Source organism: Bos mutus, chromosome 25 (genome assembly GCF_027580195.1).
Source record: "Bos mutus isolate GX-2022 chromosome 25, NWIPB_WYAK_1.1, whole genome shotgun sequence".
Classification (NCBI taxonomy): Eukaryota; Metazoa; Chordata; class Mammalia; order Artiodactyla; family Bovidae; genus Bos; species Bos mutus.
This window is the reverse complement of record NC_091641.1, coordinates 31,886,860-31,913,409: the sequence shown is the minus strand read 5'-3', so window position 1 is coordinate 31,913,409 and position 26,550 is coordinate 31,886,860. Positions and strand designations below refer to the sequence as shown.

Here is a 26,550-nt window from a genome sequence, read left to right as displayed (position 1 = left end):
AGAGGAGCCTGGCATGCTGCCGTCCATGGGGTCACAAAGAGTCAGCCATGACTTAGCAACTGCACAACAAGTACTCAAGAAAGATCACTGTACTCCATTTCGATCCTCATAACACTGCGTAAGAGATGAGGGTTGCTGTCTCCACTGCACAGAAGAGGAAACTGAGATCCAGAGACACAAGATGACCTGCTAAGGGCACAGAGGCAAAAACGAGTTTCACTCCTAGAACACAAATGCCAAGACCCTCTAAGTCAGGGGTTAAAAACTACAGACTGGGGAAAAAAAAAAACAAAACTGGCCAGCCTGATTTTGCAAATCCAGTTGTTTCGGCTGCTATAACAGAAATGCCACAGACTGCATGACTCAAACACCAGAAATTTTACATCTCACAGTTCTGGAGACCGGAAGTCCAAAACCAAGTTGCCAGCATGGACGGGTTCTGGTGAGAAACCTCTTGCTGGTTTGCAGATGGCTATTTTCTCATTGTGTCTTCAGATGGTGGAGAGAAAGCTCAGCTCTGATCCTCTTTTTGGAAGGACACTAATCTTATCATTAAGATTAATCACTTCATGGCAAATAGATGGGAAAAAACGGAAACTGTGACAGACTTTATTTTCTTGGGCTCCAAAATCACTGCACACAGCGACTACAGCCATAAAATTAAAAGATACTAGCTCCTTAGAAGAAAGCTGTATGACAAACCTAGACAGTGTATTAAAAAGCAGAGACACCACTTTGCCAACAAATGTCCGTAGAGTTAAAGGTATGGTTTTTCAAGTAGTCATGTATGGATGTGATAGTCGGACCATAAAGAAGGCTGAGAACAGAAGAATTGATGCTTTTGAACTGTGGTGCTGGAGAAGACTCTTGAGGGTCTCTTGGACTGCAAGTAGATAAACCAGTCCATCTTAGAAATCAAACCTGAATATTCATTGGAAGGACTGATGCTGAAGCTCCAATACTTTGGCCACCTGATGCAAAGAGCTGACTCATTGGAAAAACCCTGATGCTGGGAAAGATTGAGAGCAAGAGGAGAAGGGGGCAACAGAGGATGAGACAGCTGGATGGCATCACCAACTCAATGGACATGAGATTGAGCAAACTCTGGGAGATAATGAAGGAAGGGAAACTTGGCGGGCTGCAGTCCATGGGATGGTAAAGAGTTGGACATGACTGAGCGCTGAGCAACTGAACAACAATCTTATCATAAGGGCTCCACCCTCATGACCTTGATTACCCAAAGCCCGCACTTCCAAATGCCATCACATTAGAGCTTCAACATATGAATCTGGGGAAGTGGGTGGTTACACAAACATTCAGCCCACAGCAAACGTTTTATCAGAACACAGTTGTGCCCATTCATTTGTGTGTTTCCTACAATGTTTGTAAGCTACAAAGGCAGAGATGAGTAGTTGCAACACTGGCTGTATGACCTGCAAAGGCTACAATAGTTACCATCTGGTCCTTCAGAGAAAAACTTGATCAACCCCTGCTCTAAATTAGGTATGTAATGCATTTTTCTTTCTTTTTTTAAAATTGTGGTCGCACCACGCAGCATGTGGAACTTCCCCAACCAGGAATTGAACCTGTGCCCGTTGCACTGGAAGCACAGTCTTAACCACTGGACCGCCAGGGGAGTCCTAGAATGGACTTTCAACAGCACCGCCAACAGCTGTTCATTTAAGCACTGACTGTGTGCCAGGCCTTGAGGCTCTCAGGATAAAAAGGCAGACACGTCCCAATCACGGTCTCGGACTAGCACAGGGTCCGGGCTGGGGTCTTTCTCCCAAGAGAAGAGGTGAGGGTTTTAAGTGAGGGGGCAACAATGACTACGCTGGCGTGTTGAAAAACTCCCTCAGGCTCTCAAGTAGATTGAATTAGGCAGACAGCAGAATAGAAAACTCAGGCCGGAATTCTCCGTTTGTTTCGTCCATTTGAGAGAAGATGGCAACCTGAACCGGGGACCACCGGGGTGAAAAGACCTCTGGGACCCTCACTTACCACGTGCCGATTCCACAAAACCATGCACCCGTCCAAGCTCCTGGGGATGGCCCTGCCGTCGTACGGGTGGGTCAGGCCCGCGCAGACCTGGGAGGGACAACCACACACATGCACACGTGTGTGCACACACACACACACAGATGGGTCAGAGGCAGATGGAACCCTCCCCGTTGAACCCTGGAGTCCACTCACATAGGGGTGCCCGGCCTGGTAGCCCAGGACCACGGTCTGCAGGGTCTCCTCCTGGGCACCGAGGACCACCCTGGTCTCCAAGGAGTAACGCTGGTGCCGCCTGTCAGCTGTGAAGGTCTCCTGCAGGAGGATGCGCTGCGGGAGGGGCACAGTCCAGGGGTGCCTGGGGTGGAGAGTGGGGAACAGGCTGAAAGCATTAAAGCGGCTGGCAGGGTCAGAGGACATCTGTGCCCCAGGGGCCTGTCACTGTCTTGCAGAGTTGAGACTTTGTTACAGGGCACTAGCCTGGTGGTCCAGTGGTTAAGAATCCACCTTCCAAAGCATGGGATGTGGGTTTGATCCCTGGTCAGGAAACTAAGATCCCACACGCTGCGTAGCAACTAAGCCCTCACATTCCAACTGCTGAGCCCGCGTGCCACAACTAGAAAGAAGCCCAAGCAATGCAACTAGAGAAGCCTGCGCACTGCAACAAAGATCCTGTGTGCCTCAGCTAAGACCTGATGCAGCCAAATAAATGTTTTTTTAAAAAGACTTTGTCTATGTGCATGCGTGCGAAGTCCCTTCAGTCGTGTCTGACTCTTTGCAACCCTATGGACTGTGGCCTGCCAGGCACCTCTGTCCATGGGATTCTCCAGGCAAGAATACTGGAGCGGATTGCCATTTCCCTTCTCCAGGGGATCTTCCGGACCCAGGGATGAAACCCGGGTCTCCTGCATCTCCTGTACTGCAGGCAGATTCTTTACCATCTGAGCCACCAGGGAAAACCTGGCATACAGTAGGTGCTCAATAAATATAAATGAGATTAAAAAATGGATGAGACCTTGGCAAATGCAGTTGCTGTTAGTTTTGGGTTACTGCTGCTGTTCTGACAGTAGATGGCTAAGGACCCCCAGCTGGTCAGCACACAGCCTGGACTTCAGGCTGGGTCTTCTGACTCCAACCCTGTGCTGTTCACCCCCCAACAAAGAACAGGCTTTTCAATCAGCTGTGCCTCCAGGAACTGAAATGGTTCCCCCAGAGCAGCTTTCAGCCTGGGGTGATGAGACTGTTTTTTGTGCCCACCTCGGCACACTAATGAAAGGGGGTGAGGGACGTGGGGGCTTTCAGGGAGGGGGCTCATCTCCGAGCTCTGGGTTCTGTCTGGGCCCCTCCAGGCCACATGGCACACCCCACTCCCTGGTGACCCTCCACACTGGAGAACAGGAGACCCAGGCAAGCACCACACCTCAGGGGAAGCAGACTGGGGGAAGGGGCCACACATACCGAAGGGAAGAAGGTTCCCTGCTTCCGGTACAAGCTCCTGTCTTGAACCAGCTCCTCCAGTATGCCCTCCAGCTGCAGGCCCTCAGGATGGCCCCTGGCACCCGTCCCCAGAGCCGTCAGCAATACATGACTCTTCCATGGCTGCAATGAGGACCAGGCTGATGTGGAGGGATGTCCAGAGGGTCCAAGCTGCAAAACATCCTGCCCTGGGGGTCTCCAGGGGCAGCCCCCACTGCCCACTCATCACCCCAGGAATGACCACCGAGAAGGGCTGATCAAATGGGCTGCAGCCTCCACACCATCAGACCTCAAGGTTACACAGGCACGCCGCTATGGCAAGACCTCACCAGGGGCCCAGGAGGAATGAAGCACTTGGATGTCCAGTACCAGGTGGCAGACCTTTGCTTTGCAGTCAGTGCTAATATGGCTGGGGTCCATTTTATAGATAAAGAAACTGAGGCTCAGGGAGGCTTATAGGCCAAACTAGTAGCCTTCCCCATCCCAGATACGGGATTCAGGGTCCTCGATGGCAAAGTCTCCAGCACAGGCCACCTGGACCCTTACCTGCTCCGTGTGCCTGTAGGCTGCCGTTAGGTTCAGCTCCCGCTGGGGGCCCTTCAACCAGCAGCGCAGGATCTTACGGTCTTGGCTGTTCTCAGCATGAATCTCGCTCTGCACTGCTTCGCTCCAGGCTGATTCTATTTCACTCCGGCTGCTAAAGAGGCTCTGTGCCAAGGCTGTCACCGTGGAAACCTGCAATGAGGATGAAGAGGCTGACCAAAGCCTTTGCACACCCTATTTCCTCCTCATCTTGGGAGTCCCTTTCTCTCAGTCCCACTTGGTGAATTCCTATTCATCCTTCAAAACCCCTCCAATGCCATTCCTGAAGGGCACACAAGGGAACAGAGGGGTAGCCTTCTCTCCCTGCATCACTGTCATGGTTTTCAGAGCCATGGGAGGAGCTAGGTGTTCTTTGGGCTTGTACTGGGGCTGGGAAGTAGAACTCTTTAGCCTTGTGCTGAGCTGTGTACCCAGCCCACTGCCCTTTGCACAAGCCCCTCTAGGAACACCAACCCCCTCTAGGAACAACAAGCCTCTGCCTTGTGCCCTGCTGGCCTCTGTCCCTTGTTCATACAGCTCCCTCAGGGGACTCATAAGGAGAGGTAATGGGGCCAAGACGGAGTTTGGGAATTACCAAACCTCCTGCCAAATACTATAACTACCCAAGACCTTACCCCATGCATCACTGACCTCAGGTCACCCCAGAACCTACGGGCCCCATTTCAGCAAATGGCACCTGCTTCTACACAACTTTGTTGCTGTTCAGTAGCTCAGTTGTGTCCGACTCTTTGTGACCCCACAGACTGCAGCACGCCAGGCTTCTCTGTCCTACACTATCTCCTGGAGCTAGCTCAAACTCATGTCCATTGAGTCGGTGATGCCATCCAACCGTCCCATCCTCTGGTGCCCCTTCACCTCCTGCCTTCAATCCTTCCCAGCGTCAGGGTGTTTTCCAATGAGTCAGCTCTTCGAATCAGGTGGCCAAAGGATTGGAGCTTCAGCTTCAGTCCTTCCAATGAATATGTAGGGTTGATTTCCTTTAGGATGGACTGCTTTGATCTCCTTGATGTCCAAAAGACTCTCAAAGAGTCTTCTCCAGCACCGCACTTTGAAAGCATCAACTCGGCACTCAGCCTTCTTTATGGTTCAACTCTTACATCCGTACATGACTACTTCAAAAAACCATAGCTATACAACTGCTTGAGCCAAAAACCTGGGGTCATTTGTCTCTTCCTCACTTCCCCAAACCAATCCATAAGCAAGTCAGTCATCTACACCTTCAAGTAAGTTCTGCAATCTGAACACCTGCCTCTGCTGTCTTCTCCCAGGCCAGGCCACCATCACGCCCCTGGGCTGTGTCACCTGCAGGAGCGGGCCTGCCGACCCCTCCTTACATCCTGTCCTGGCCTTATCTGTCACACAGCTGCCCTCTCGAGGTCCCTAACCTTGCTGGGAGTCACTTGCTCCTTCTGAGTCCACCCTGGTGCCACCTGGCCCCTGCCTCGAGGGTAGCATGCTGTCCCCAGACATGTCCACCAAGCTGCCTCCTCCTGAGCCCAAGTGAGGCCTGGACCACCCCTCCCCTATGTCCAACACAAGGAGAGGCTTGATGTACCAGGTTCCCACATGTGACACCATGGAAATCCTTCTCTGGTTGCTTTCCTTCCAAACTCTGCTATGCTGCTTCACTCGGCAGGTGGTATAAAACTGACCTCCATCCTCAAAGTTTTCATTCTGCGTTTTGGCAAAAGCCTCCTATCTACTTGTTTCCAAGGTACCAGCTCAACCTACTTTCATATTTTACTGTATCAGCTGCTAAGCAAGAACATGAGACATTGAGGTTTATTTTGCGGTCCACTCTCCCAAATTCCATTGGCAACTAACTCTGAAGAGTGTCAATACTGAGTGAACCAGACCTCACGCATCTGGGACCCAGTATGGAAAACCCCCGAACCTCAGTTTTAACCCTTTGCTCACAAGATTTAAACCACAAGACATCAGCCTCCCTGGCCGCTGGTGAAGGGGGTGGGCAGGGGGCGTGGCTGAGCATGCGCACCTGGAGGTAAGTGGTAGCCGGGGTGTAGACGTGGATCTTGCCCTGCCTCTGGAGGCCCTGGCCCCTGCAGGCCACATTCATCACCAAATTCTTGAGGGTCCAGGCCTTGCCCAGCGTCAGCTCCAACACAGTCTGGAACATGGCTCTGTTAGGCCAGTAGAGCCTGTGAGCCATGGAGACCATCAGCCAGGGACTATTCAGGTTCAAGGCTCCTGCGACAGGCAGAGAACAAGAAAGTAGTTATCTCCAGGGCAAGAAGGGGGCTTCTGGCAGGCAGCAAGAGACCCCTGTAGAGTCATCACGGTCACTGCAGAGCACATCTCATAACTGGGAATGACTGGGGATAGAACATAAGGGAACCTTCTGCTGCTGCATCGCTTCAATCGTGTCCGACTCTGTGCGACCCCACAGATGGCAGCCCACCAGGCTCCTCTGTCCCTGGGATTCTCCAGGCAAGAATAACCTTCTAGAATGACTCTAATGCTCTGAATTTTGACAGGAGCTCAGGTTTCACAGATCGGTGCACCTGTCAAAACTCATCAACTGGTACCCGGGAGATGTTGGCATTTCACCTTAGTAAATGATACCATACTGAAATGCTGAGGGGTGAGATGGACCGTGGTTTACAACTTAATTTGACCTGTTACCAACAAATAAGACAGATGGCTAAGTGGACAGATAGGTAACAAGAGAGGTGGAGTACAATGTTAATAGTAGAATCCACACTGAGAACATGTAGGTGTTCCCTGCAGCAGTCTTTGCACGTTTCTGTATGTCTGAAATGTTTTCAGGAAGATATGTTAGAAGAAACGCTAGGAAAGTTGGAGAGGGGGCACTGGAGTGAGGTGATCAAGAGCATGGCCTTTACTCTTGCAAGCTATGTGACCCCTTTGAGCCTGTGCTTCCCTCATCTGTAAAATGCGTACAGTAGTACCAATCACTGTGTCTTGGGACAGAGGAAGCATCCACTTGGAAGAGTAAAGATCAGTCATCACCATCATCAAAAAGCTGACATTCTACATAGCACGTTACCCCTCCACAGGGAACTAAAAGCAGTCACTGGACCCCTCTCGTACTTTGTAATAAATCTCCCACTCGCTCAAGGGCTAGTTCAGTAAATATTGCTCCAGACTCTCGGAACGTGGCAGTGAACAGGAGGCATAGTTGCTGCCTTGATGGAACTCGCGGTCTGGGGGCAGTGGTGGGGGAGAAATCCTGAATAAACATATGAGACCTGTGCTGTGCTGTGCTTAGTTGCTCAGTCCTGTCTGATTCTTTTGCAACCCCATGGACTGTAGCCTGCCAGGCTCCTCTTTCTGAGGGGATTCTCCAGGCAATAATACTGGAGTGGGTTGCCATGCCCTCCTCCAGGGATCTTCCCAACCCAGGGGTCGAACCCAGGTCTCTCGCCTTGCAGGCATATTGTTTACCATCTGAGCCACCAGGGAAGCCCTACCTAGGAGGAAAATGCTGAGTGCTAGGAAGGAAAAGAAAGAGGGAGTTAGACCAAGGTCAGGAGGATCAGAGAAGACTCCCATGAACAGGACCCTTGAGCTCAACCCTGAGTCTGTCAAAGAGAGGGCGCACTCCCCCACCTCCTAGTGGAGATAGGAGATTCACTATGTGGGGAAACTGAGGCTGAGAGGCCAGGATTCAGGGGGGCCCAGCACAGCAAGTGTAGAGGGCGAGCTGCCAAGTTGAGAACAGGGAGATATTGAGTAGAGTGTAGTCAGGTGCCCTGACCTGAGGTGCCAGTTCCACAGGAGATGGGGAGATTGCTCCACAGAAGAACAGAGTGACTGAAAAACAATGGTCCACAGATACGGGGCCCAGGGTCCTCAGGGAGAGCCAGGACCCCACCCAACAGGGAAGTCCATCAGTCAACAAGAACACCCCCACTCATACATACATCCGTCAGTTGCTCAGTCGTGTCCGACTCTTTGTGACCCCATGAATTGCAGCACACCAGGCCTCCCTGTCCATCACCAACTCCCAGAGTTCACTCAAACTCACGTTGATTTACATACATATATACAAATGAAATACTACTCAGCCATGAAAAAGAATGACATAATTCCATTTGCAGCTATGTGAATGCAACTAGAGATTATCATCCTAAATGAAGCAAGTGAGAAAGATAAATACCATGTAATATTACTTAGACATGGAATCTAAAATATGACACAAATGACCTGATCTATGAAAAAGACTCATAGACATAGAGAATAGACTTATAGTTAACAAGGGGAGGGATGGATTGGGAGTTTGGGATTAACAGATGGAAACTATTATATATGGAATGGATAAACAACAAGATCCTACTGTATAGCACAGGGAATAATATTCAATATCCTATGATAAGCCATAATGGAAAAGAATAGAAAAAATGTGTGTGTGTGTGTATAAATAAATAAAACAGGATCACTTTGCTGTACAGCAGAAATTAATAGAACATTGTAACTCAACTATACTTCAACAAAGTAATTTTTTTTTTTAAAGAGCACACACACCTCCCCTCCCATAGAACCTCCTTCCAAACAAGTTCCAAGTTACTGAATCTTAAACAAAAGCACATACCCTACTCTTACCTGGCATGTGGGGAAAGCTACTAAAAGGAACTTCAGAAACATAAAGAAAAAAGAAACTCAGGGGGAACAGATCAAAGCCCCCCACTTCTGTAACTTACATTCATAGAGAAGAGAAGGTAATGCATTCATGAAGAACTTGCAGGAACACAAAAGTGCTCTTGGGAATACAAGCTAAACAAAACTAAAAAGGTCAGCAGGAGGGCTGGTGGATGAAGCTGGGGAAATCAGCCCTCAGAACAGAACAAAAGGACAAAGAGACGGAACAAAAGAGAGAAAAGAGAAAATCAGAGGTTTAGTTTATGAGGACCAACATCTATCTGACCAACAGGAATTCCAGAACACAGAAAGAAATTACCAAAGAAACTGTATAAGAAAACTACCTAGACTCAAATGGTGGGTCTCCACATTGCAGGGTTATATGCCAAGTCCTTAGCACAGTGAATGAAGATGGATCCAAACCAAGGCTCATCATCGTAAGATGTGAAGATATGAGGAATAAGGGCTTCCCTCATCGCTCAGTTGGTAAAGAATCTGCCTGCAATGCAGGAGACCCCAGTTCTATTCCTGGGTCAGGAAGATCCACTGGAGAAGGGAAAGGCTACCCGCTCCAGTATTCTGACCTGGAGAATTCCATGGACTGTATAGTCCATGGGGTGGCAAAGAGTCAGACATGACTGAGCGACTTTCACTTTCAGGAGTAAAGAGAAGCTCCTAAAAGCTTCCAGACAAAAGGGTCACAGACAAAGGATGATGGATCAGAAATAGCACCAGACCTGTCAACTGATTCACATAGACAGTGGAACGATGTCTTCACAATCTCAAAGGGAAATCATTTCCGACCCAGAGTTCTCTATTCAGCCAAATCAAATGAAGACAGTTTAAATATTCAGGGTTTCAAAATGTTTACATCCTGTTACAGGTTGAATTGTGTCTCTCGAATAGATATGTAGCCCTAACCCCGGGTACCTCAAAATGTGACCTTATTTGGGAATGGGGTCATTGCAGATAAAATTAGTTAAGATGAGATCATACCAGAGTCCCAGGTGGCTCAGTGATGAAAGATCCCCTGAAGGAGGAAATGGCACCCCACTGCAGTATCCTTGCCTGAAAAATCCCATGGACAGAGGAGCCTGGTGGGCTACAGTCCATAGGGTCACAAAGAGCTGGACACACTGAGGGTTCACAGACACTTAACAGAGTAGGGGAGGCCCGAAGTCTGACATGACTGGTATCTTTATATGAAGAGAGAAGTTTGCACACACACACACACACAGAACATGTAACAACAGAGGCAGAGACTGTTGCTGTTGTTTAGTCGCTAAGTCATGTCCAATTCTTTGTGACCCCATGGACTGTAGCCCACCAGGCTCTCTGTCCATGGGGTTTTTCAGCCAAGAATACTGCAGTGGGTTGCCATTTCCTTCTCCAGGGGATCTTCCCAACCCACAGATCGAACTTGTGTCTCCTGCAGGCAGAGATTAGAGCAATGTAACTCTAATGTAACTCAATGTACCAACCAAGGAACGTCAAGCATTAATAGCCACCACCAGAAGCTAGGAAGAGGCAGGAAGGATTCTACCCAGGGTCACAGAGAGAACATGGCCCTACTGATGCCTCACCTTCAGAATTCTAGTCTTGGAGACTGTAAGAGAATAAACTGTTTTAAGCCACCCAGCTTGTGGTAATTGGTTAACACAGCCCTAGCTAACAAATACACTTTCCATGTATCCTCTCTCAAGAAGTTACTGGAGGATGTGCTCCATTGGAACAAAAGAGTCAAGCAAGAAAGCACATGAGTGCAAGAAGCAGGGACTGTGGCCCAGAGAAGTGGAAGGCACTCCCTGAATGATGGTGGGGGGATGTCCCAGGACACAGCTGGTCTACCCTGGAGCAGCAGTGGCTCCAGGAAGTGTCGACAAGAAAACTATGAGAACCGATTGAAGCTGACAAGTAATCTGAAGTGTGTGACCCTCTGGAGAAGAGTTTTACACTGTTGCTAAAAATTCTAGGAATAATCATAGGAGGAAAATAGAAAATTAATCAAACAGGGGGAAAGGCTACTATAGCTCTAGAAAAAAAACAAAAAGTTAGAATTCTAGTATACCAGGTGTCTCAGCTGTGAGGGACACAATTATATCAACACTGAATACTAACAAACTGTAACTGTATGGGGGGAAGAGAAGGAAATACATATTTTAAAAGAGATGGTGCAAGTTAAATTCTCATCCTCTATAATAAGAAATACATGGAGAATAAAAATGCCTAAGAGAGAAAAAGCAAGAAGTAAGTGTGATTAAAAGATGGAAGGTCTGATAAGAAATAGTAAAAAGAATTTACAGTGATTGCCATTTCAAGAAAAATTTGGGATAGGAAGACATGAAGCAGAAAATTACTGTGTTTGTTATAACTTTAACTTTTAAAACTTTAAAAAAATTTTCAACTATACATGAATACAGATACTATGATGAGATTCCCATGTAACATTCACCCACCTTCAACAATTTCCATGTCATAGTCTAATTCACTTTTCAAACTATGTATTTCTTCAATAAAAAAAATTAATTCAAAGATAAACTATGGTACATCCATCTTTTTAAAGGGGAGACAGTGTTCCAAGGAGAAGAAATAGCAAGTGCAAAGGCCCTGAGGTATGTCTGGAGAACAGAAAGAGGCCAGTAGGGTTGCAGGGTGATGGGCAATGGGGAAAGTAGGGTGAGATAAGGTCGGAGAAGTAGGCAAGGCCCTGTAATGTAGAGCTGTTAGTAAGGGTAAGAAATCGGGATGTGTTTGTGTGTTTCCTACAACACATTAAAGCCCTGAGTCTGGAGATGGCCAGGCAGACAAAGGGAAGGCTGTTGCAGACGGTGGGCATGACTTGAGTGAAGACCGCTAGCCAAGGACACCCCGTAGAGGCCACTCACCTTCCCACTTCCACAGGGTGGCCCGGGACGTGTCCTTCCACTGCACGCCCGCCACGAAGGGCAGCCGCCCGTTGTACTGCCCCTTCAGGTGTGTGCTGGTCTCCACGTGGGGATGGCGGATGCTCAGGTGGTGCAGCTGCATTCGGTAATCCACCTGCCTCTCCAGCACCTGCAACACAAACTGGAGACCCACATCCACGACGCTAATCAGATCTGGTGCTAACTATGAGGATGGTTCCAACCTAGAACATTCCACTGGTTCTCCACTGCAGCCTGAGCTCCCTGGCTACCAGGAGCTGCCCCAGCCTACCCCCAAAAGAAACCCTGCACCCCTTAGCAGTCACTCCCCATTGCCTCCTTCCCATACACTCCAGAAACCTACCTTCTGTTTCTATTAATTTACCTCTTCTGGACATTTCTTACAAATAGAGTCATATAGTATGTGGCCTTTGGTGTCAGGCTTCTTTAACACGGCATGATGCTTTCAAGGTTCATCCATGTTGTAGCATGTGTCAGAATTTCATTTTTTTCTTTTTAAATTCTACTTATTTTAATTGGAGGATAATTACAATGTTGTGCTGGTTTGTCATACATCAACATGAATCAGCCATAGATACACATATGTCTCCTCTCCCTTGAACCTTTTTCCCACCTCCAAATCCATCCCACCCCAGAACTTCATTCTTATTACTGAATGATATTCTATTGTATAGATAAATATATTTGTCAATTTATTCATTGATGAACATTTGGGTTGTTTCTACTTTGGGGTTATTATGAATAAAGCTGGTATAAGTGTTCAAGTACAAGTTTTGTGTGGACATAAGTTTTCAATTCTCCTGAGTACCTAGGGGTAGAATTGTTGGGTCATACAGTCACTCTGTGTTTAATATTTTAAAGAAACATAAAACTCTTTTTTTCTAAACAATCACACCATTTTATGATGCCACCAATATGAGTCCTAATTTCCCTGCATCCTCACGAACACTTGTTAGTTTCTTTCTTTTTTCATTGCAGCTAGTCTAGTGTGGGCTGGCTTCCCAGGTGATGCTAGTGGTAAAATGCAGCTGCCAATGCAGAAGACTCGAGAGACGTGGGTTCAATGCCTGGGTCGAGAAGACCCCCTGGAGTAGGAAACTGCACCCCACTCCAGTATTCTTGCCCAGAAAATTCCATGGACAGAGGAATTACACTCCATGGGGCTAAAAAGAGTCAGACACAACTGAGCAATCGAGAGTCGCATGCTGGTGGTAGCATCTCACTGCGGTTTTGATTTTAATTTCTCTAATGACTAATTAGCTTAAGCAACTTTTCACGTATCTATTGGCCACCTGTGTACTTCTTTGGAGAAATATCTATTCAAATCCTTTATCGTTTTCATGTTGAGTTGTAAGTGTTCTTTATCTATTCTGGATACAATTCCTCTATCAGATATACGATTTGCAGATGTTTTCTTCCATCCCGTGGGTTGTTACTTCACTTTCGTGATGGTGTCCTTTGAAGACAAATTTGGGGTTTTCTGTTGTTTTTAAAATTTTTATTTACTTATTTTTGACTGCACTGGGTCTTCATTATAGCCTGTGGGCCCCTCTAGTTGTGGCACGTGGGCTTAGCTGCCCTGTGGCTAATGGGATCTTATTTCCCTGATCAGGGATTGAGCCCCCATCCCCTGCATTGAAAGGTGGATTCTTAACCACTGGACCTTCAAGAAAGTGCCAGGTTTTTAGCTTGATGAAATCCAGTGTATTTTTGTCATTATACTGTTGGTGTCGTATCTCAGAAATCCAAGGTAATAAAGATTTCCTCTTATGTTTTTTTCCTAAGAGTTTCGTATCTCTTGTATTTAGGTCTATAACCTATTTGAGTTAGTTTTTATATATGATATGAAGTAAGTGTGCAACTTCATATTCTTAAACATGACTATTCAGTTGTCCCACGCCACTTGTTGAAAAGATTGTTGTTTCCCCTCTACAATTACCTTGGCACCCTTGTCAAAGATCAACCAAGTGTTAAGTACAAGGGCTTATTTTTTATTTTATTTTATTTTTTCTTGTAAGGGCTTATTTTTTAATTCCGGGTTCTATTCTGCTGGTCTGTATGTATAGACTTATGCCACTACCGTAATACTCTTAATTACTGTAACTTTGTAGTGAGTTTGGAAATGGGGAAGAGTGAATCCTCCAAGTTTGTTCTTTTTCAAACTGTCTTACTTACCCTGGGTCCCTTGAAATTCCATATGAATTTTAGGATCAGCTATCAAAAAGATAGTGCAGATTTTGATAGGGAGAGGGAGAGATTGTTGAATCTGCAGATCAATTTAGGAAGTCTTGTAAACTTCACATTAAATATTCCAATTCAAGTACATGAGATACCCTCCCATTTATTTTGGTTTTCTTTAGTTTCTTTTAATTTATTTAATTGGAGGCTAATTACTTTACAATATTGTGGTGGTTCTTGCCATACATTTGCATGAATCAGCCATGAGCCATGGGCGTCCATGTGTTCCCCATGCTGAACCCCCCTCCCACCCGCCTCCCCCTTTCTTTAGTTCCTTTCAACAATGCTTTGTAGTTTTTGAGAGTATTCATTTTATATTCTTTTGTTAAATTTATCCCTAAGTATTATTCTTTTTATGCTAGTGTAAATGAAATTATTTTAATTTCTTCCTCAGGTTTTTCATTGCTAGTGTAGAGAAATACAATTAATTTTTGTATATTAATTCTGTATCCTGCAACTTTGAGGAACTCATTTATGAGCTCTAATAGACTTTTTTTTTTTTTGGTGAGTTCATTCAGTTCATTTGCTCAGTTGTGTCCGACTCTGTGCAACCCGATGGACTGCAGCACACCAGGCTTCCCTGTCCATCACCAACTCCCAGAGCTTACTCAAACTCATGTCCATCGAGTCAGTGATGCCATCCAACCATCCCATCCTCTGTTATCCCCTTCTCCTCCTGCCTTCAATCTTTCCCAGCATCGGGGTCTTTTCTAGTGAGTCAGTTCTTTGCATCAGGTGGCCAAACTATTGGAGTTTCAGCTTCAGCATCAGTCCTTCCAATGAATATTCAGGACTGATCTCCTTTAGGATGAACTGGCTTGATCTCCTTGCAGTCCAAGGGACTCTCAAGAGTCTTCTTCAACACCACAGTTCAAAAGCATCAATTCTTCGGCGCTCAGCTTTCTTCACAGTCCAACTCTCACATCCATACATGACTACTGGAAAAACCACAGCTTTGACTAGACGGACCTTTGTTGGCAAAGCAATGTCTCTGCTTTTTAATATGCTATCTAGGTTGATCATAGCTTTCTTTCCAAGGAGCAAGCATCTTTTAATTTCATGGCTGCAATCACCATCTGCAGTGATTTTGGAGCCCCCCAAAATAAAGTCTGACACCGTTGCCATTGTTTCCCTTCTATTTGCCATGAAGTGAGGGGACTGGATGCCATGATCTTAGTTTTCTGGATGTTGAGTTTTAAGCCAACTTTTTCACTCTCCTCTTCCACTTTCATCAAGAGGCTCTTTAGTTCCGCTTCACTTTCTGCCATAAGGGTGGTGTCATCTGCATATCTGAGGTTATTGATATTTCTCCCGGCAATCGATTCCAGCTTGTGCTTCTTCCAGCCCAGTGTTTTGCATCATGTACTCTGCATATAAGTTAAGTAAGTAGGGTGACAATATGCAGCCTTGATGTACTCCTTTCCCAATTTGGAACCAGTCTGTTGTTTCAGTCCTAACTGTTGCTTCCTGACCTGCATACAGATTTCTCAGGAGGCAGGTCAGGTGGTCTGGTATTCCTATCTCTTTAAGAATTTTCCACAGTTTGTTGTGATCCACACAGTCAAAGGCTTTGGCGTAGTCAATAAAGCAGAAATAGATGTTTTTCTGGAACTCTCTTGCTTTTTCTACGCTCCAGTGGAGTTGGAAATTTGATCTCTGGTTCCTCTGCCTTTTCTAAATCCAGCTTGAACATCTGGAAGTTCACGGTTCATGTACTGTTGAAGCCTGGCTTGGAGAATTTTGAGCATTACTTTACTAATGTGTGAGATGAGTGCAATTGTGCGGTAGTTTGAATGGTCTTTGGCATTGCCTTTCTTTGGGATTGGAATGAAAACTGACATTTTCCAGTCTTGTGGCCACTGCTGAGTTTTCCAAGTTTTCTGGCATATTGAGTGCAGCACTTTCACAGCATCATCTTTCAGGATTTGAAATAGCTCAACTGGAATTCTATCACCTCCACTAGCTTTGTTCGTAGTAATTCTTCCTAAGGACCACTTGACTTCACATTCCAGGATGTCTGGCTCTAGGTGAGTGATCACACCATCGTGATTATCTGGGTCGTGAAGATCTTTTTTGTACAGTTCTTCTGTGTATTCTTGCCACCTCTTCTTAATATCTTCTGCTTCTATTAGGTCCATACCATTTCTGTTCTTTACTGAGCCCATCTTTGCATGAAATGTTCCCTTGGTATCTCTAATTTTCTTGAAGAAATCTCTAGTCTTTCCCATTCTATTGTTTTCCTCTATTTCCTTGCATTGATCACTGAGGAAGGTGAGTTCATTAGGGTCTTCTATTAATATATACAAGATTGGGCTTCCCAGGTGGCGCTAGTGATAAAGAATCCACCTGCCAATGCAGGAGACACAAGAGACATGGGTTCGATCCCTGGGTAGGGAAGATCCCCTGGAGAAGGAAATGGCAACCCACTGTAGTATTCTTGCCTGGAAAATTCCAGGGACAGAGGAGCCTGGTGGGCTACAGTCCACGGGGTTGCAGAGTCAGGCATTACTGAGCGACTGACTATAACATATGTACAAGATCATGTCATCTGTAAATAGAAATAATTTTACTTATTTTCCAATCTAAATGCCTTTTCTTTACTCCTTTTTTCTTTCTTTTTGGCCTAAATGTCCTAGCTAGAACCTCCAGTATAATGTGAAAAAGAAGTGGTGAAAAGCAGACATCGTATCTTTTCCCTGATCTTAGGGGGAAAGCATTTAGCCTCTCAACATTAAGTATGATGTTAGCTGTGGGTTTGTCACAAACGGCCTTTATCAGGTTGAGGAAGTGCCCTTCCACTGCTAGACTGCTGGGGTGTTGTGCCAGATACTTTTCTGCATCTTTTGAAATGATCATGTGGCTTTTGTCCTTCATTCTATTAACATGATATATTACATTGATGGATATTCAAATGTTAAACCAATCTTGCATTCCCGGATAAATCTTACTTGGTCATATTGTGTAATTCTTTTTATAGATTGCTCAGTGGAGTTTTGGTAGTGTTTTCTTGAGGATTTTGCATCTGTATTTATAAGAGATAATGGTCTCTAGTTTTTCTTATGATGTTTTTGTCTCGTTTGGGCATCAGAATAATACTGGTTGCATAGAATGAACTGGGAAGTGTTTTCTCTTGACTGATCATTTAGTCAATTATTTTATAGTAAGTTAGTTCTGGCACAATCCAGTCCAGTCAAGAGGTGAATAGCCTGAGGCAGACTGGACTTTGAATCCCAGTTCTGCCATAAAGTAGCTGAGAGACCTCATACAAGTCTGTTACACCATTTCTCTTCTATAAAGTGAGAACAGATAATACTTGCCGCACAAGGATTAAATGAGATAATACAAAGATCCTGACACATGGTCTGGTGATACTTTATGACTCATCACTGACCACTCTGCCTTTCCCTCTTCTACTCACTGTCAGCTTCTTAAAGATAAAGATTACTTTATTGCTTCTTGTCTCCCCAGAACCTCACATGGCATCTGCCACACTTTGGAAGGCTTGCAGAAATGCTGCCACAAATCTCTTAATCACTTCACTAAAACCCTGGGGGCCAGATGTTTTCCAGAAATAAGAAACTTTTCCAATTTAGAACATTAATATGATGTATAAACTGCAATTATATATAGAACTCCTACCAACCAAAAGCCAAGTATACTAATTTTTTCCAAATGTCAAACAATACGAAAAATCAGTTCACAGAAAGGGTAATGCAATGGTAGAATAAATATACAAAACAGTGTCTCCCAGCCTTAAGTCATCAGGAAATGCAAATTCAAACAACACGATACCGTTTCCACCCACGTCAGCAGTATTTTTCAAGCTAAAAGTACTGGGGAGAAATGCAAATTGCTCCTGTTGGGCATGGCTGGGAGGTAGGTGATGGGCCTAGACATTTTGGAGGGCAAATTGACATAAAGCCAGCAAATGAAAAAGGCCCAAATTTCCAGAAATTCTACATTGTGACATCTGCCCCAGGGACCCCTGACACATGTGCCCAGGGAGGCAAGCCCAAAGATGTTCAGGAATGCATTCTTAGAAACCACCAAGAGGGAAACGGCCTAATAAAATGCAGGACAGAAGCATATGCAACATGATGCAGGTATTTGAAAAAGATGGAGTGGACTTCTATAAGACAACAAGGGACGTTCTCTAAGATCCACTGCTAAAGGAAGCACAGCATGACGTCCCAAACAAAACTAAGTGTGCGTAACAGGGCCACAGAGCAAATATATAGAAAAAGGTCTCCTTTCCAGTGATGCAGACCATAATTATGGCTTTCTCCAGGCAGCTGAGGAGGGGACCAGGAACTGAGATGGTAACTGTGAAAGGGAATTTGAGCCCTATTTTAAATGTTGTATTTTTTAACAAGAATTTATTCATGGAGTACTGGTATCATTTAAAATCAGCTTAATATTTAGGAATGAAGTTAAGCAGGAAGGCACTGAAAGCTACAAAACTGCTGAAATTAGAAATTAGAAAAGACAAATAAATGGAAAGGCATCCTGTGTGTGTAGACTGGAAGACTTCATATTGCTAAGATCCAACAATCTATAGGCTAACAATCTAAGTCTAACAATCTATAGACTTAATGCAAGCCTTATCAAAATCTCAATGGTATTTTTTTTTTTTTGGTAGAAATAGAAAAGTCCATCTTAAAATCCATATTGAATCTCAAGGGAACTCCAAATAGCCAAAACAATTTTGAAAAAGAAGAACACAATGGGAGGTCTCATGAAGCTACAGTAATCAAAACAGTATTTTGTGACCTAAAAGACAGACATACAACCCAATGGAATACAATAGATTGCCCAGAAATAAGCTCACACATTTACGGTTGGGGAAAGGACACGTTTTTCAACAAATGGTGCTGGAAAAACTGGGTATTCGATGCAAAAGAAAGAAGTTGGACCCTTATCTTACGCCATACATAGGTTTAGCTCAAAATGGATCAAAAACCTAACTATAAAACTCTTAGAAGAAAACACGTGATTGAAAAGCTTCATGAGACTGGATTTGGCAATTGATTTATTGAACACGACACCCAAAACACAGGCAACAAAAGTGAAAATAAACATGCTGAACTATGTAAAAATTAAACCCTTTTGTGCAACAAAGATTGCTATTCATGGAGTGAAAAGGCAACCCATGGAATGGGAGAAAATATTTGTAAACCATACATCTGATAAGGGTTTAGTATCCAGGATACATTAAGAACTACAGCAACAACAAGAAAATAAACAAAAACGACCTGATTCAAAAGGACTAAAGGATTTGAAAAGACATTTCTCTAAAGATGATAATTAAACAGCTAATAAGAGAATGAAAAGATGCTCAACATCATCAATCACTAGGGAAATGCAAATCTAATCTATGAGACCCTCACACCCATTAAGATGACTACTATTTAAAAAAAAACAAAGCCCAGAAAGAAGTGTTGGTAAGGATGTGGAGGACCTGGAATCCTTGTACACGGATGGTGGGGTGGTAAAATGGTATGACTGCTATGGGAATCAGTATGACAGTTTCTCAAAATGTTAAAAGTAGGATTATTGCATGACCCAGCAATTCTACTTCAGGGTATATACCCCCAAAGCCTGGAAAGCAGGGACTCAAACAGGTATTTGAAGCCAAGTGTCCACTGATGGAATGAATGGATCAGCAAAATGGGGTCCGTCCATACAACGGAATTTCATTCAGACTTATAAACCTTGAGGACATTATGCTTAGTGAAACAGGCCAGTCACGAAAAGGCACATACTATAGGATCCCACTTACATGAGGTACCTAGAGTCCTAAAATTCAGAGAGACAGGAAATAGAATGGTGGTTGCCAGGGGCTGGGGGAGTGGGATGGAAAGATACTATTTAATGGGTCCGGAGTTTCAGTTCTACAAGATGAAAAAGATGGACCATGGTAGGACCATGGTAACAGCCACGCAACAATATAAATGAGCTTAACACCGCTGAATTGTACACCTAAAAATGGTGAGCGTGGTCAATTTCATGTCGTGTGTGTGTGTTAGTCTCTCAGTCGTGTCCGACTCTTTGCGACCCCATGGACTGTAGTTCACCAGGCTCCTCTGTCCATGGAATTCTCCAGGCAAGAATACTGGAGTGGGTTGCCATTTCCTTCTCCAGGGGATCTTCCTAGCCAGATATCGAAACAGGGTCTCCTGCGCTGCAGGCAGATTCTTCACCATCTGAGCCACCAGGGAAGCTTTCATGTAATGTATATTTGACCACAGAAGGAGGCCTGGCGTGCTGCGATTCATGGGGTGGTGAAGAGTCGGACACGACTGAGCGACTGAACTGAACTGAAACATTTTAAAAAAACAACTGAAAAAGAAACTCAGAAAGATAATATGTGCCTTGTAAGAGCATGTTCAGAGGCTAGGCTCTCAAGCTACTTCTGATTTTCCAAAAAGAGTGCACCTTCCAGGAAACCCTGCAAGTGAACCTTTTCCAAAATGCATTTTTACAGCTGGAAATCTGCATTTCCCAAGCCCCCTTGCAAACTGCCGCAAGGCACACCAGCAAATGTTTAACTTCCCCAGGGACACGGGGGCCGGAGATGCCAAAGGGAAGATCTCTGGGCCTGAGTTTTCTTTTTTTTTTTCGCTTTTTTTTTTTTTTTAAACTTTACATAATTGTATTATTTTTGCCAAATGTCAAAATGAATCCGCCACAGGTATACATGTGTTCCCCATCCTGAACCCTCCTCCCTCCTCCCTCCCCATACCATCCCTCTGGGTCATCTCAGTGCACTAGCCCCAAGCATCCAGTATCGTGCATCGAACCTGCACTGGCAACTCGTTTCTTACATGATATTTTACGTGTTTAAATGTCATTCTCCCAAATCTTCCCACCCTCTCCCTCTCCCACAGAGTCCATAAGACTGTTCTATACATCAGTGTCTCTTTTGCTGTCTCGTACACCAGGTTATTGTTACCATCTTTCTAAATTCCATATATTGGGCCTGAGTTTTAGCTCCTGCGTCCGTGTAACTGAGAACCTGCTGCCACATGCATGCTGAGCTCCAGGGACCGGCCCTGAGGGGGCGGGACTCACCTCCAGGACGTGATTGCTCAGGGCTGGGCCTGAGTCATTCTGGAAGGTGTGGAGGATGCGGAGGCGCCTCCTGTTGCGGCTGTCATCCCAGTGCTTCCCGTAGCTTGCCTCCAGCTCCCAGCGCAGGTGGCCCGAGCCTTCCTCATGCCGCAGCTGGACCTGGGGACACACCCCCCAGGGAGACCCCCGAGGAAGCCTTGTGTACCCAGTCCTGAGTCTACTCGCTGCCACCCATCCCGAGATGCAAGGCTTGCTTATTTGGGGAGAGAATTCTGTAATAGGTATGGATTTTGGAGGGGTTTTTTGCACTGATTTTGATTTTATAAAATTTTGCATTTGAATATGATTTACTTTTATGACTATATTTCTGGCACCCTCTATCCCGAGGTGAGAAACTAGAAGGCCCAACCTGAGCCTTATCCATGCCCTGATAAGGAGTAGAAAGAGCCAGCCCACCATGGGAAGATAACGCCTGATCTTCATAACAGCCCAAGACCTCCCCCTGCTCCCCTCTCCCACAGCAGCCTCTGGTTCCCTGAGCTGAATCTACAAGGATCAGGGTTCCCCACCTGGGGGCTCCTGGCATCCTTCTGCTTCCTCCTGCCTCTGAACCACAGGTTGAGGCAACACAGGCTCATCCATTCATTCAATTATTGGACACATTTTTCCCCAGGTACCAGGTAAGCGCTTCACTGGGCGCTAGATAGCCAGGAAGGAAGGAGCCAGAAGCCCCGCCTTCGTGGAAGCAGTAGGTCAGAGGAAGAGGCAAACTGGAAACAAAGTAAAGTAACCGAGAAATAGCCACTTCTCCCTGTGGCTCGCCGCTCATCACTCTGGTGAACTGCCAGTTCCTTAAGCCCTCCATTCGCCCTTCAGTCCCAGGATCTTTGCACGTACTGTTCCCTCTGGCTATAGCACACTTCCATGGGAACAGAACTATCTCATTTTTTACTTTTCAGCTTAAAATACATTTCCACCAAAGAAGCCTTTCCTGCAGCCCCGTCCAGATTAGACTCCCCTGTGTTCGTTCAGTCTCTGCCCTGTTTATCATCCATGGCATTTATAATTCACGCGATTTGGCCCATGTCTCTTGCTCTCTGGCCCCCACCCAGCAATGGGATGACAGAGACCGGGGGCTGCCCTGAGCACAGCTCTCCCCCAGGGTTGGGCATAGAGCAGGTGTTCAATAAACACCAGCTGAACAGAGGGGAGATGAGACCCAAGTTCCAATCCATGATCCATCCCCATACATGACCTTGAGCAACTGAGCTCTCTGAAGATGGGTTCAGGGTGCTCACCCACCACTTCCCTGACCCTGTGGGGGGCTCTCTCCAGACCCCCTCAACTGGCTCAAGCACCCACCTTGTGACTGAAAGCTGGGATCTGCGTGCAGTGGAGTTTGTGGTTCAGCTCCAGCTTGTAGGCGGCCTCTGAGCCGCTCTCTGCCCACAGCTTCTGGCTGGTGCTGCACTCCTGAGCCAGCTGCTTGGCCTGACCTGTGCAGAGCAACCCAGAGACCCTTGCCCTTCCTCTGCCAGGCAGCCCTCCATCCTCATTCTGAGCAGAGGAGCATCCGGCACAGCCCTGCTTCAGCCAGCCCTCTGGACCTGCCTCAACTAACATCACTCATTGGAATCTGCCAACTGGGAGGTTTTAAGAGACTGATTTATGCCCAACCCCAACACACTCAGGGTTTCCCAGGTGGCTCAGACAGTAAAGAATCCACCTGCAATGCGGGAGACCTGGGCTCAGTCCCTGGGTTGGGAAGATCTCCTGGAGAAGGGCATGGCAACCCACTCCAATATCCTTGCCTAGAGAATCTCCATGGAAAGAGGAGCCTGGTGGGCTACACTTTATGGGGCCACAAAGAGTCAGACACGAATGAGCAACTAAGCAATGCACCAATACACATACTCAGAGTTTTTCTTGTTTTAACGGGCAGGGACTTAGCTCCATTCAAAGCTAATAGAATGACTCTTTAGCTAAGGAGCTATACGGTAAGGCCAAAACACCCCAGGTGACATTGGCACCTAAGCCCTCGGAGCCACCGCCCCAGGAAAGGGCACAAGTCCAGCCACTCCCCAGCTCGCCCCCCACCAGCACACAGGCATACCCCGGAGGCCGTACTTGATCCTCAGGTAGCTGGTCCAGAGGTGGCCCAGCCGCTGCAGCTGGCCCAGGGCACGCAGCCCCACGAGCCCTGGCACAAAGAGCTCAGCACCCAGGGACACCACCTGCAGCCCGTCCTTCACCTTCTTCTCCAGCAGCGCTGTGGGGAGAGCGGGTGGAGAGAGGGCAGGTACAGTGTGGTCATGGGCCGTGCCCCAGGGTGCCAGGCGAGGAAAGGATGGGGGAGCAGCCCAGGGGGTCCCGGTAGAACCAATGCCTGAGTCTCTACCAAGGACCGCTGACATCAGGGCCGCTGATAGCATTTTTACTGTCCAGCTGGCAACCCCAAAAGTCACTTTTGTGGGTCCAGACCAAAAGGTTTTAAATAAAGTATAATAAGACAAAATGGGATCAGACAGATAAGAAATGACAGTGCGTCAAGGGTCGTCAGGTAAATTTCACCTTCTGAAACTTGTTTCTGCTACACATTCAGCCTGATCACAAGAACAGTCATGATGGTTAAGACTATCACAAATGCACAGGCCAGCTGGTCACCAGGGCCAGCCACTCACATCACTCCCTCGGAATTTACCAGAACACCCTATGAGGAGCACCGCTGGGAGGGCTCCACGCCAGCTCCAGCACCAGGGCCGGCGCCTGGTCAGGTGGGTGGGTATCCAGGCCAGGTTGTGTATTCAAGATCCAAACGGAGCCCCATGCAATTTGGGTCAAAAATGCAAAACATGTTTTTTACCCATCTTGTAACATGTAATGTGGGTCAGAACCTAGACAGTCCAAAAGGTGCCGGTTTATGGTTCATGGGGCCAGTTGAGCGCACTGGGGACTGAGGCAGAGACTGCAAGCAGATATAAGGTCTGGGTTTTCCTTAAATGGAATGTGAATATTGGGAGTTGGGGTGATGGGGACTACAAGTGGGGTACTCAGTCCTCCCCTCCTCTCCCGAAGCCTGGTCACTAAGGAAAGGTGGCAGGGAGGGCCACCACCCTCCTCCTACCTGACACGTGGGCCTCATCACCCAGCAGGTTGCTCAGTGACACAGAGAAGGCCAACCGGCTGCCTGCCTGCCGGCTGAGGTTTCCGGTGAGGACCACAGGGCTGCCCGATGTCACCAGTTTGACCTCCAGCTGGGCCTCAAACCGCTGGGCCTCACTGCCCACTGCTGGCCACAGGTTGCTCCAGCCCTGGAAAGGTCCCAGATCATTTGCGGGGATGGGCTCAGCTAACAGGCCCCACCCTGACCCCAAGAACCGGGACTGGACAGAGGGCAGGAGATGAAGCCAGGTTAACATGCTTCTGGGCTGATCCTTCTCAAATTTCTTACAAAATTGCTCACAATAGGTAAGTGAAAATGAAAGTGTCAGTCACTCAGTCATGTCCAACTCTGTGCAACCCCATAAACTGTAGCCCACCAGGCTCCTCTGTCCATGGGATTCTCCAGGCAAGAATACTGGAGTGGGTTGCCATTTCTTCCCCAGGGGATCTTCCTGATCCAGGGATCAAACCCAGGTCTCCCACTTTACAGGCAGATTCCTTATCTTCTGAGCCACCAGGGAATGGGTAATTCCTATTCAAATTCAGACAAAGTATGAATGACTCTTCCCCCCTGCCCCCCTTTCAATCTGTCAGGGACTCTTGGCCAGTTCTCCCTGCAGAATATTCTGGAATGTAACCACTTTGGCCACCTCCACCACTGCCCCGGCTTGAGCCTGCTCATCATGCCTGTGTTGCTGACAACCTTCTCCCCGCTCTCCTGGCTCCTGCCCTGGTGACCAGGGGGAGCACTTCCACGCACGGGAGATGATGGCATGCCTATCTTCCTCGGGGTAAAAGCCAAAGCCCTTGCAAAGGTCAACAAGGTCCAGTGGTCAAGAATCCACCTCCCAATGCAGGGGACATGGGCTCGATCCTGGTCGGGGAACTAAGATCCCACATGTTGTGGGGCCACTAAGCACTTGAGCCACAACTCGAGAGCCCACACGCTGCAACGAAGACCCGATGCAGCTGAATGAACAAACACACAAATAAATATTTTAAAAACAACAGCAATAAGCCAGACTAGCTCCGGAAGTCAGCCACGCAGCCCTAGCCAGACAAAGCAAACGGTACAAGGGAGGACCCCGGCAGGTAAGACACAGATGACCCCAAACATACTCCATGTCTCCATGATTGAGCTTTGTCCAGAGAACCCATAGCAGCTGCGGCTGCCAACTTTGATGGCTGTGCCAACTGTAGACCCATCCTACAGACCTCTCTGCTGGCTGCCAGCTGATCTGATTATCCAAAAGATGAAACAACAGCCTCACTGTTCCCAGACTGTCCACTGCTTTATGCTGTTGTTCAGTCACTCAGCCGTGTCCAACTCTCTGTGACCCCATGGACTGCCGCACGCCAGGCTTCCCCATGCTTTACTGTCTCCTGGAGCTTGCTCAGACTCATGTCCATTGAGTCGGTGATGCCATCCAACCATTTTATCCTCTGTCGTCCCCTTCTCCTCCTGCCCTCAATCCCTCCCAGCATCAGGGTCTTTTCTCTCTTGTAAATCCTGTTTTTGCCTTTGTTCCTTGATGACAGTCACAAATCAGTGTCCTCTGATTACTCTTTCGCAAAGTCTTACATGCTCTGTCCTCTCACTTTCCATCCCTTCTCCTGTGCTGATCCAACCACACGGGCCTCAGGCTGTGCTTCTGACATCCTGTGCACATTCCTGCCCCAGGACCTTGGTACGTGCTGTGCACTTTACCTGCAATACCCTTCCCCCAGTGATATACAGAGCTCTCTTCTGCACATTCCTTATGTCTTTGCTAAAGGTTATCTCCTCAGTCAGGCTTACCCTGTAAGCCTATTTAAAACTGAAGGGATTTTCCTGGCAGTCCAGTGGCTAAGACCCTGTGCTCCCAATCTGGGGGCCCAGGTTCAATCCCTGGTCAGAGAACAAGATCCTACATGCCACAACTAAGAGTCAGTGCAGCCAAATGATTAAGTAAAAAACTGAAGCCAACTTTCAGACCCTTTTTCTCATAGTCCAGACCCCTGTATCTAGCTCATCAATTCCCTTTTCTTACAGTGCTTACATTCACCTAGCATCACAATTTGCTTATGTATTTTATGATCTCTCCCATTCTCTTCCAAAAGGAGAGAATTCTATATGCCTATCTCTTCCACTGAGCTGTCTTCCTGGCACATTGTAGGTACCACTCCAGCACTCTTGCCTGGAAAATCCCATGGACGGAGGAGCCTGGTAGGCTGCAGTCCATGGGGTGGCTAAGAGTCGGACACGACTGAGCGACTTCACTTTCACTTTTCACTTTCATGCATTGGAGAAGGAAATGGCAACCCACTCCGGTGTTCTTGCCTGGAGAATCCCAGGGGTGGGAGAGCCTGGTGGGCTGACGTCTATGGGGTCACACAGAGTCGGACACGACTGAAGTGACTTAGCAGCAGCAATAAGCAGCTACTGCATAAATGAATAAAGACAATGAAAAATAAGTTT

The 26,550-nt window shown here is 46.8% G+C and overlaps 1 protein-coding gene across 1 annotated transcript in view; it reads right to left on the bottom strand.

Moving 5' to 3' along the window:
* LOC138985592 (uncharacterized) overlaps positions 1-26,550 on the bottom strand; it is a 160,196-nt gene that overhangs the window by 84,282 nt on the left and 49,364 nt on the right. The window contains exons 23-32 of the mRNA XM_070362578.1: positions 24,055-24,241; positions 23,044-23,199; positions 22,293-22,426; positions 20,931-21,089; positions 11,583-11,763; positions 6,074-6,285; positions 4,021-4,209; positions 3,419-3,597; positions 2,194-2,356; positions 2,002-2,088 (exon numbers count right to left, since the gene is read on the bottom strand). Of these exons, the coding sequence (XP_070218679.1) occupies positions 2,002-2,088; positions 2,194-2,356; positions 3,419-3,597; positions 4,021-4,209; positions 6,074-6,285; positions 11,583-11,763; positions 20,931-21,089; positions 22,293-22,426; positions 23,044-23,199; positions 24,055-24,241 (1,647 nt within the window). The remainder of the gene's footprint in view (positions 1-2,001; positions 2,089-2,193; positions 2,357-3,418; positions 3,598-4,020; positions 4,210-6,073; positions 6,286-11,582; positions 11,764-20,930; positions 21,090-22,292; positions 22,427-23,043; positions 23,200-24,054; positions 24,242-26,550) is intronic.